This window comes from Scyliorhinus torazame, chromosome 15 (assembly GCF_047496885.1).
Source record: "Scyliorhinus torazame isolate Kashiwa2021f chromosome 15, sScyTor2.1, whole genome shotgun sequence".
NCBI lineage: Eukaryota > Metazoa > Chordata > Chondrichthyes > Carcharhiniformes > Scyliorhinidae > Scyliorhinus > Scyliorhinus torazame.
The window spans coordinates 113,510,481-113,522,081 of record NC_092721.1 but is presented as its reverse complement, the minus strand read 5'-3'; the positions used below and the strand labels follow the sequence as shown (position 1 = coordinate 113,522,081).

The window sequence follows — 11,601 nt, the reverse complement described above, 5'->3', positions numbered from 1 at the left end:
ACACGCACCAACATTGTCCAATCCACAAACACATATTGGACCTGTTCAGAGAACATTAAATACTTCCTTAAAATCTAAAGAAGAATGAAAATAATATCATTAACAACCAATAATTAGTGTTAAATGGGCACTTAAACAGATTCAGCTAGATAGAAGCATTCATGATTTTCCATACCTGGTTTTGTGCTGCCGATTACATTTAAATTGGTTAAGTGTGAGATGAGATTTTTCATACTGCACCATCCATTCCCATTGTGATTAAAACCAATTAACCGAGTCAAAGAATAAATGAATGAACAAAAGAAATATGGGGTTTTAAATCTTTTAATAAAAAGTGAAACTTAAAAAGTGAAAATAAACTATAAACAAGGATTGGAATCGATGAAAACAGACACACAACTTAAAAGAAAATTCAAACTAAAACATATTCAGGCTTTCAATTTACATTGTGTATGGCTTCTGACTGAAATCAAGTAAAAGAAATTCAAAACACAAAATAACCTTTTTTATTTCCACTGAAGACTACACAGGGACACTGCTGTAGTTCTAGAAGTTATCTACATTTGCATTTATTTACAGCCTTGCTTATTTACACAGTCAGAATACAGTGTTAGAAACAGAAGGGTTGAGATTTATCTCAAATTCAAATCAGAACCGTAGGAAAGTTCTCACGCAGGTTGTTACTTCTGGTGGCGATTATAAAATGCAGATGTAGTCCTTTGCTGCATTGAAATACATCCCATAAGGAGTCCCAAAGAATCAACAAAAGAGGTCTCTGATAATCCTTTGCATTTTTGAATGGATACTGGGAGATCAAGTTTCATTAATTGTAATGTGTCTTGCACTCTTGGCTCTGACATTGAAACTGACCGTAAACCGATAGCTCACAGTTCTCATATTGTTAGAAAATAGCAAAAATTCACTGTGATCACACTGCTGCAAAATACCTCTGCTCAATGCAAAACGTCTGAAGACAAAACAAAAAGAAAAAACTCAGCACGTTGCAGGAATTACAGTGCAACGGTATTAAAAATAATTGTAACAACACAGCCTGAAAAATGGCCACATAAGCAGCTGTCTTTGGCAAAGTGGTTGGCACATGGTCCTTTACTGTTACCTCTTGCCCATTTCACTCTGTCTCATGAAATGGATATTATTTACACTGTCTGACAATTCGGGGTATTGCTCAACAGTTTTTATAAAATAGCCATCATAGCCTTGCACCCTGCCATTGATCAGAAGCTGTTGTTTTTCTCCCTCTGTCCATGAGCGAATGCCTTCCTCGCCATCTTGCAACCGTTGCTGTTCCCGAGTCCAGGCCTGTGCTACAGCTCGCTGCCTGGCCAATTCCAAGACACGCGCCTTCTCTTCATCCATGGTTGTCCCATATCGTGTATTTAAACATAGCAAGCCATACTGAAGTTTAATATCAGTGTATCTTCTAGTCCTTCCATTCAAAACAGTATTAATTTGAGACACAGTAACATTAACACCATTTTCCAAGGTTCGCCTTCCACCACTAAGGCCCAAAATGGTGAGATCCCTTTCTGCCGGCCCCAGTTTAACGAAATAATGTGTGTCCACACCATCAATGGTGAAGTGGAAATCTTCTAGATAGTGGGCATTATTTAACACTGCAGCAACTCTCCTGCCATCCTCATTGGCAACACTAATGATATCAGTGCTTACTCTGCCACCTCTCACAGCAAATTTCACCCCTTTGCCCAGGATTGAACCACCCGTTGCAAACTTCTTCAGCTGTGCTTTTGGCTGACACCCAGCTCCACTTCCTCCATAAATCCGGCCAAAGTGCTCTACTGTAACAAAGGCTTTGAGTTGCTTCTGTACTACACACTGGACTCCTAAAATAGACTAGTGAAAAGAGAAAACATCATTAATAGACATCTTCAGCAAAACATAAAGCCTTATTCACAACACTGGAAAATAATCTCTTTTGCGAGTCTTCTCTTATGGTTCGGTCATCAGTTTCAAAAGTATCCCCGTCATTTCATGACAAAATCGTGTGATGAAACTCTTTAACAGAATTGATTACCACATGTTTTGCAAATTGCGCATTGCAATTTCAGCTTAATTTGAAATTTAAAAAGTAAATGAACGCTTTCTAAAATACCTCAGACAAAACTTTCTACCTTTATAGAGTTCTGGTTACAATTGCTTGGTCACAGCAACACAGTAATTAGAGACTCAAGGCTGTCGTTGCAGTTTGCTTGGAGGTCCTGATTGGCCTTGAAATTAGAATGGCAAAGTGCATCTTTAGGCTTGAGTCTTTTAATAATACTTCATGTAGTAAAACTGAGTATGTATTGATAGGGATTAGAAGAAGATGAGAGTTTTCAGCAAATAATTTATTAATCATTATCTCAGAGGTTTATTGCTTTAATATTGAACAGAAAAATCAGTGTGGAGCTGCTCGGCCCACTCATGAAATAGAATAAAAAACTTCACGGGGGAAAACAATTTAGAATGTCAAGAATTGGCTTTAAGCTTATATGTCTCTGTTTGGGGAATTAAAAGCTCAATAATAGTTACTGGACACTGAGTAATAGAACATGCATGAAACAGGTCTAGATCCAAATAAAGGCTGACACCCTAGCTTCTTTCACAACGGTAGACTGCTGCAGGTTTTTTTTGGAATATTTGGGGGAAATCTATCAACTATGAGATTTGAAAATGAATCCTACCGCTGGGAACCATTAGTCTATTCTAATGTCATCAAACAGAAATGCATCAATACTGGCTATCTAAAAGGTCTTGGGGGATCTCCTATGAATGGTGTCCATATGCATCAATGTGCAAGTAATGGCACATGCACTTCCCTTTCTTCTGCATATATCTTAAATACACCTTAACATGTTAAGTGCAACAGTGACATTGAAATAGAAAGTACAGAATGATCTAATTATAAACAAGTGAAATACTTGAATCTGCAAAGCACAGGAACACTGATATCCCTGCTTGTGTTTGTTTGCAGGATTTATTGTCCGTTCCTAAATCTCGTAAGAAGGTGGTCATGGGTATTCTCCTTGACCTGTTGTAATCCATTAGGGTATTTCAGTGCAGTGGCAAGGGCAGAGCTTAATTGGAGAGATTCCAACAAGGAGCTGCAGGTGATGAACAAAAAGTCAAGGACTTTGAAGAGGAAAGGGAGTTTGGAGATGAGCCAATATTTTTTGCAAGGCTTGAACAGTTTTAAGCTAGACAGGGACAAAAGCTGAGGGGATGGTACTATTTGCAATGCCAGCTAGCATGGGCTGAGGAAGGAAAAACTTCTCTTTCGATTCTATTTATAAATAGTCCCATTAATTGAATTCAGTGTCCATGGTGAAATTTGAATGTAAAGGCATGAATTGTTCAGCAGATGTTGAGACCTCAATATTGGGTCTTGATCTCGGTGGTTTCCAAGTCTCACCCAGTTGCATGATCCTCCTGGAGGCAGCCAATTATCAGGTTGGCTCTGGCAGCTTCATCCAATTAGAAATGGCATGTGGGCTGTGCAGGTGGGAGACCAAGGCTGCAGGCAACCAGCAGCCCAACTGGGAGAGGTGGGTCTGCCAGTGTAAGTTCCCACCTGCACAGCCCACATGCCATTTCTAATTGGATGAAGCTGTCAGAGCCAACCTGATAGTGTAAGTGGAGGCAGACCTCAAAAATTGCAAAAAGTAAACATGGCCACAGCTCACAGGCCATCAGTGTGTGGAAGGGGAGCTTACAGCTTTGACGCTCTGGCAGCTGTAGTTTCAGTCTGCTGCTATTATGGTTGTGGATCTCAGTTCTCTCAGGTGCGTTCAGGGCCGCATGGCAATCCCAGCAGTCTGCTCAAATGGATAACTAGAATTGCCGAATGTCACCAGGGGTGACAAACCTGCTATCTTCTCCCAGAATGGCTACATTCATTCTCCCATGATTGCTTTTGCTTGTCAACCAATCAGGCCAGACTGCTGCCAACCATGCCAAGACGGAGCAGTCTGAATCAGAGACTTCTCAGGCCAAAACTGCTTGAGATCATCCTGCAAGGTCCTCAAGACTACAAACTAGAACACCAAAGGAGAAGGCGGCTATTTAAATCATTGGCAGAAATAGGACACACAATAATGGATAGAGCAAGATTGTGGATCACATCCTGCAGAGCGTTGCACATCTTCATTTTCTACTGTTAATTTTCTCACTTATACACTCACTAACACACTCAACACGACAACCTAGCGCTGCAACACACTGCCATTTAGCAGCTATTGCTTGCTCCTGTCTATAGATACTTCAGGCAAATGGACCTGAAGACGCACAGACCAAGGGAAGAACACTCCTGAAGATGAACTTTGACTCATTCTTAAAGTTCCAAGCATGAGCACAGAAATCATTGTCTCATAAGAAGAAGTAGAGAGTAAAGTAGAGAGAATTGAGTGATTCATAAAGCACATGAGCCAGGCTGGATGTGGGTGTCAAGAACAGACCAGAAAATTATTCACCAGAAGACACGCTCATGCCTTCTAAAAAGGGCACACTGGCAGACCTTTGAGGTTAGCCATCAAAGTAAAAGGATTTATGGCACTGGAGAGGCCCTCGTGGAAGCACTTGATTAAGCTTGAGAGCATTTAAAATAGGCATAGGGGTAGATTTTGAGGTCCCATTTTGGCACTACATGGAGTTGGAAATTTGAAAAAAATGGCTGCTGTGTGATGAAGGTGGTTGTCCCTGCCCTATTTCAGTCTCCAGCTATTTTCAGCGGAGTTGGAAAGGAGGCAATCCGGGAATCCTACATCCTACATGCTGCTCTTTAGAAGTTGTCCGCATGATTTTGGAAGTAGGCTTTTTAAAACATATGCAATTTTGCAGTGAAGTGGCATGTTTTGGAAGCCTTTCTAAAGCATGCCTGCAGAATGGATTGGAGGCGAGAAGAGTTTAAGAATTGAGTAAAAATAGTGTTGCTTTTTTCCCAATCCATCATAAATGCTGCAGCTTGAGTTATGTCATACATATGACAGTGAGTGCTGTGATTGAAAAAGACAGGTGACCGTTCAATGTATTTCCCAGGCCCTTACCACTGACAACTGGCAAGCAATCAAGTGAAATAACAACATTGTAAAAAGTGAGAAGAACTTCAGATGGATTACAATAGTTTATCAACTGGATAAAGTGTAATTCTGCATTGTACAATATTAAAAGGCTAGCCTAGAATAAGATCAATAGCTAATTGTTTAAACTCTCAGCATGAGCTTTAATTCATTCTTTGCAGAAGAGTTCAGCTATCTGTTCAACTGTTAAAAAACTGTGAGAAATGACTGCCTTCAAAGGCATTAATGAATTCTACACTGTAGGATTTGTTTACACAGATGTTCTGGAGCGCCCGTGGGGGGCGGCCTCAGTGGGCCACCATCAGTGACAGGGGTGACCGCCTCTGAACTGGGGAGGTGGTGGATGCGGCCACCCCCTGGACCATATGTAACCATAACAGGGGCAACCCCAGGTCTTGCCTGTCTGTCCCACCGACCACCCATAACTCCCACTGACCGTGGAGGCATCTGACCATGCGGCTGAAGGCTGTTGCAAATAGGGCATTGGCAATTGTAGTTAAGTGAGCATTTCACAGCTCCCAAGTGCATTCCCGTGGGTAGGCCATGTAGCATGTGTGAGTTATTGCCTGGCATCCCATGAGGCAATGAGGCATGGACACGGTGCCTGAATTCTACAGGAAGCAACACCACTGAGGCAGTAGCCCACATCCGAACGCCTCGGAGCTGGGCTGCAGCACCAGGGACATTTCCACGACCAGAGAATGGGTGTGTGCACCGGGGAGGGGTCCAAGGCCTGGTCCAGGTAACATTACAAGTTGGTGTCTGGGGTACAGGGTCTGGGGACCTGGGCCTCCCGCTGCTGCCAGGGGTGCTTGGGCAGGACGTGTTGGATGGCACCCTGCGGGATGGCAAGGGATGTGAGGGGGGGCTGGAGTCATGAGGGACCCAGGGAGATGCCGGTCATGGTCCAAGGTGTGCAGCATCGCTGGTCTTTCGAACAGGTGACATGGCTGCGAGCTGTGTGGGGTTTGCTCCGCGGGTTCAGTTTAAATGCTGCTTCCTTTTGTTGGCAAGGAGCTGATGAGCGCGGTTCCGGCAAATTAGCTGGGGAGACCATCATTTGCAGCATGAAGTACGTGGGGCCTCATTGAGTGGACCAATTAACGTTTGATATCAGTAACGACCTCACCGGGTCAAGAGTCGGGACGCTCGCGGCAGTTCCCGCTCACTACCACTAGCCCAATGAGAAACTCACCAGGGCCCAAAAAGTGACTTAGTTTGGTTAGATAGCGGTAGAGATGTGCCGACGGAGAAACTCCCAGCAAAACCCACCACAAATGACATTTAGAAACTTTTCCGTTAGATCGCGCTTGTAAAAAAATAGAGGACAAGGGGCTGGATTCTCTGCCGTCGGGATGCTCCATTTTGCCGGCAGTCCGGGGGTTTCCCGATGGCGTGAGGCTGCCCCACAATGGGAAATCCCATTGACCAGCCGGCGAAATGGAGCATCCCGCTGGCATGCTGAACCAGAAATCTGGCGAGGCCGGGATGGAGAATCTAGCCCAAGGTTTTCATGCTGTACATGTTCAGCAAACAAGTTAGTAACTTGAACCATCATTAATAACATTGAGATGTGAAGCTGAAAAAGACACAGGAGCTATGCTGCAAAATAAGTGGTTTCCTGTTGGGCAAATAATCCAACGTTGAATTCTCAATTGTTGTTAAATTGCTTAAGTGAGGAATATTGAATTTTAAATGATGTTGGAGAGCTTCCTGAAAAAGCCTGAATAATCATGGCATTACGTCAGATTTACTGCACGCAGGTGACTTCACCATTACATTATAAAATATCAATGAGTGGGCTTTAATTAACTGGACTGTGATTTTAGCAGCAGGAACAGCCAGTATCACTTCCAATAGCTTGTGGTGAGTGATTACCCAATGCAAATTCAGGCCTGTGTGGCAGTTTTATACTTTCAGAAAATTCCCAGGGTAACCCAATAGCACTAAAGCCCGAGTTACACAATAAATATTACTCAGTTCTCGATGAAAGACATTAGTAGACTTTTAACTTCACCACCGAGACAGTAATCTGGCAGGGTAGATTGTGCAGATTTTATGGAACCCACTTGATTTTCTTTACTTTGACATGAAATGTAATAAAAATCCAGTAAGTTCTATAAAGTGCGGGATATCAGTCCAAACTGATTACTGCTTAAGTACTAAAATGGGTTTAATTTGATGGCTTAGTGGCAAATGATGAGCAACAAGATCATTATTTTGATCATTTGTAGATACTACTGGTTTACTTGCAATGTTAATCTGCTGATGATCTGGTTAGATAATTTGGTGATTTGAATTGCATGGAATTGGCTGAATGTAGTTGTGTGGACAAATACAGCAGCCCTTTCATGTCAGCTATATACCACAAAAAGACAACGAGGAGAATGACCCTTTCTAATGTTGGTATTGGTTGAAGGACACATATTGGTCAAGACAGCAGAAAAATCTCCTGCTCTTCATCAAACTGCAAGGTATGTTTAACATCAGTTAAAGCACTGGAACTGCCAGAAAGGCCCTCACCTCAGTGTCAATTCTGAAGGACAGCACCTTCATCAATACAGTACTCCCGCAGAGAACAGAGAAAAAACACCAGAAATATTCCGTCTCGTGAATCAGTCTGTAGATTTGAAATATTGACCAACTGACTTCTGGTCCACAGGTACTGTCTGACTTAATTAGTACCTGCAGCTATTTTTTTTTTGTGAGGCTTACGGGCAGCATGGCAGCACAATGGTTAGCACTGTTGCTTCACAGCACTAGGACCCAAATTTGATTCCCGGCTTGGGTCACTATCTGTGCAGAGTCTGCATGTTCTCCCAGTGTCTGCATGGGTTTCCTCCGGGCGCTCCAGTTTCCTCCCACAGGTCCTGAAAGATGTGCTTGTTAGGTGAATTGGACATTCTGAATTCTCCCTCTGTGTATCCGAACAGGCGCCAGAGTGTGGCAACTAGGGGATTTTCATTGCAGCATTAATGTAAGCTTACTTGTGATACTAATAAAGATGATTATTATCATGACAAAGTTGGGGAAATTAAAGCGACAGATAGTTGAGTGCAGCGGATGTTGAGGGAAACCTATGTGGCTCCAGGGTGCATGACCTGGGTAACCCACTCTCAGGGGAAGGCTGAATCGAGACTTACCTCACCATCCAAAACCTGCAGCAGCATTAAAGATCATGAATTCTTATTCCTCCACTACACATTCATGTTGTTCCTTACCATATCTCAGAAATGTGAACTGTACCCAGACAGATGACTATTGGCATAATTACAGCCCATCCACTCCCAGGTTTAAATCCTTCAGATTTGGGCCTTTGATGCCAATGGAGTTATGACGGCTCTCACCGGTTGTCTGGATGCAACTCCATGCATACTTTTTCTGCCACTGCTAACCTTGCACAGATAGCACAGTCTAGTGGGCCTAGTGGCCTCCTTCTGTGCTGTAATGACTCTATTTTACTGTAAGTGGCAAGAAATACATTCTACTGCTGTGCTCAATTCCAACAAACCTGCAGATAAAAGCAACTGAGGACAATAAGAACTGCTAGACAGAAAAAGGCAATTTTGTTCATCTTCTACCATCCTGGCAGTCGAATGTTACAACAATAATGTTCATTCAATCGACTGCAATTTAGGAATATTGTTGTCCACAAAGTACCTGCTATGCATGTCTACATAAGGGTAGTGAATCATCAGATGTGAGTCATTTTGTCATGTATTTGAGGGGTATGATAAGGTAGTATATGGATGAATGTCCAGTGGGAAACTTCCGTTCGTTCCAAATGACAATATGGGGGGCAGGGGCATATTCAGCAGGGGCAATATGGTCTTGTCACTGGACTAGTAATCCAGAGACCCAGGGTAATGCTCTGGGGTCCGGCGTTGGAGTCCTACCATGGCAGATGGTGAAATTTGAATTCAATAAAAATCTGGAATTAAAAGCCTAATGATGACCATTGCCAATTGTCGTAAAAACCCACCTGGTTCACTAATGTCCTTCAGGGAAGGAAATTTTCCTTACCCGGTCTGGCCTACATGTGACTCCAGATCCACACAGCAATGCGGTTGACTCTTAACTGCCCCCACTGAAATGGCCTAGCTAGCCATTCAGTTCAAGGGCAATAAGGGATGGGCAACAAATACTGACCGAGTCAGCTACGCGCACATCTCAAGAAAGAATTTTAAAAATTAAGTGAATTTCTAGAAATATTACAGTGACAATCATAGACATTTTGAATAGGATGGAAATAATTATTTAAAAAACCATAGTATTAGGCCAGTGATTATTTCTGGGGGAATGAAACATGGCTGGAAATGCCCTGCCAGTACCTACGGATTAACTGAATAAAGCTGTCATAGAATCCCTAATGTGCTTTTTCACCTCCCATCGAACTATAGACTCCCTACAGTGCAGAAGGAGGCCATTTGGCCCATCGAGCCTGCGCCGACCCTTCAAAAGAGCACCCTACCTAGGTCCAATCCCCACTCTAGCCCTGTATCCCCACCCAGCCTTTGGACACTAAGGGCAATTTATCATGGTCAATCCACCTAACCTGCACATCTTTGGACTGTGGGAGGAAACCGAAGCACCCGGAGGAAACCCACGCAAACACGGGGAGAAAGTGCAAACACCACACAGACAGTCACCTGAGGTTGGATTCGAACCTGGGTCCCTGGCGCTATGAGACAGCAGTGCTAACCATCATGCCACCAAGTCAAGATTGGAGAGGATGACAGTGATGGGATTATTAGCTGACAACAAGAAAAGAAATAGCTTGTACTTCAACTGCAGGGAATGGGTTGGTTGTTCTGCTGAGCTCTGGAATATGATCTGTACTGAGTGACATATGAAGTGATTTGAGATTTTTTAAACATATAAAACATGTTTAAGTGCAAGTTGATCAAAGAATTGTTATGGTTTGGAAGGAGACCATTTGACCCATATCTACACCAGCTTTCCAAACAAACATCATGACATAGTGTCCCTGCACATTGTTTCTATTCAAATAATCTTCGAATACCCTCTTGAATGTCTCGGCTGAATCTGCCCCCACCACACTTTTATGCACTGCAATCTAGACCTGAACCAAACATTGTTTGAAAAAGAGTTTTCTCACATCACATTTGCTTCTTTTTCAAATCACTTTAAATCTGTGCCCTCACATTCTTGCTACTTTTATGAGTGGGAATCGTTTCTCCCAATCTACTCTGTCCAGCCCACTCATGATTTTGAACATCTCTAACAAATCTCCTCTTAGTCTTTTTCTCTCCAAGAACAGTCCCGACCTCTCCAATCTATCCTCATAACTGAAGTTTCTCATCCCTGAAACCATTTTTGTGGACCTCTTCTGCACTCTCTCCAATGCATTCACACCCATCCTATAGTGTGGTGCCCTGAACTGTGCACAATACTCCAGCTGAGGTCTAACTATTGTCTTGTATAGGTTCAGCATAACCTCCTTGCTCTTTTACTGTATGCCCTATTAATAAAGCCCAGAATTCTATGTGCTTTATTAACTGATCTCGCCACCTGTGTAATTAACCTTCAATGATCTATGCACACATGCAGCCAGGTCTCTCTGTTCCTGCACCCACTTATGAATTTACCTCTTGTTTTATATTGTCTCTTCACATTCTCCTGCCAAAATCCATTACCTCACATTTCTTCACATTGACTTAATTTGTCCACTCTGCCAACTTGTCTATGTCCTTTTGAAGTTCTACATTATCCCCCTCACAGTTTACAATACTTCCAAGTTTTATATCAGGCGCAAACTTTGAAATTTCCCCCTTGCACACCAAGATCTGGATTATCAATACGTATCAGGAAAGGCAAGTGCACCAAACCGATCCCTCATGAACACCACAACACACCTTCATCCAGCCATAAAAACATCCATGGAACATTACTCTCTGCTTCAATCCCGGCCAAGGGTCACTGTCCAGGTGGAGTTAACACATTCTCCCTGTGTCTGTGTGGGTCTCACCCCCATAACCCAAAGTAAAGGATAGGTGGATTGGTCATGATAAATTGACCCTTAATTGGAAAAAAAAATTGGGTACTCTAAATTAAAAAAAAAGCATTATTCGCTGCTTCCCATTATTCAGCCAATTTTTAAAATCCACACTGCTACTGTCCCTTTTATTCCATGAGCTATAACCTTTCTGACAAGCCTGTTGTGTGGCACTATATAAAATGTCATTTGGAAGGTCATGCACACCGCATTAACAGCTTTACTCTCATCGACCCTTTCTGTCACCTCCTCAAAAATCTCCAACAAATTATTCAAATACGATTTCCTCTTTAGAAATCCATGCTGGCTCTTCCTAACCAACCCACATTTTTTCATGTGACTACTAATTCTTTCCTGAATAATTATTTGTGGAAGCTTGCCCACTACCGAAATTAAACTGACTGGCCTGTAATTGCTGCAGCTATCCTTACAAACCTCTTTGAACAAAGGCATAACATTTTCAACTTTCCAGTCCACTGGCACCTCCCGCGT

The 11,601-nt window shown here is 42.7% G+C and overlaps 1 protein-coding gene across 11 annotated transcripts in view; it reads right to left on the bottom strand.

The window, feature by feature from the left end:
- Positions 1 to 306: 306 nt before the first annotated feature.
- Positions 307 to 11,601, bottom strand: part of tenm4 (teneurin transmembrane protein 4) — a 3,407,721-nt gene continuing 3,396,426 nt past the window's right edge. For all 11 annotated transcript variants that reach the window (XM_072476554.1, XM_072476555.1, XM_072476556.1 and 8 more), the window contains one exon: positions 307 to 1,872. In XM_072476554.1, coding sequence (XP_072332655.1) covers positions 1,114 to 1,872 — 759 coding nt within the window. In that variant the 3' untranslated portion in view covers positions 307 to 1,113. The remainder of the gene's footprint in view (positions 1,873 to 11,601) is intronic.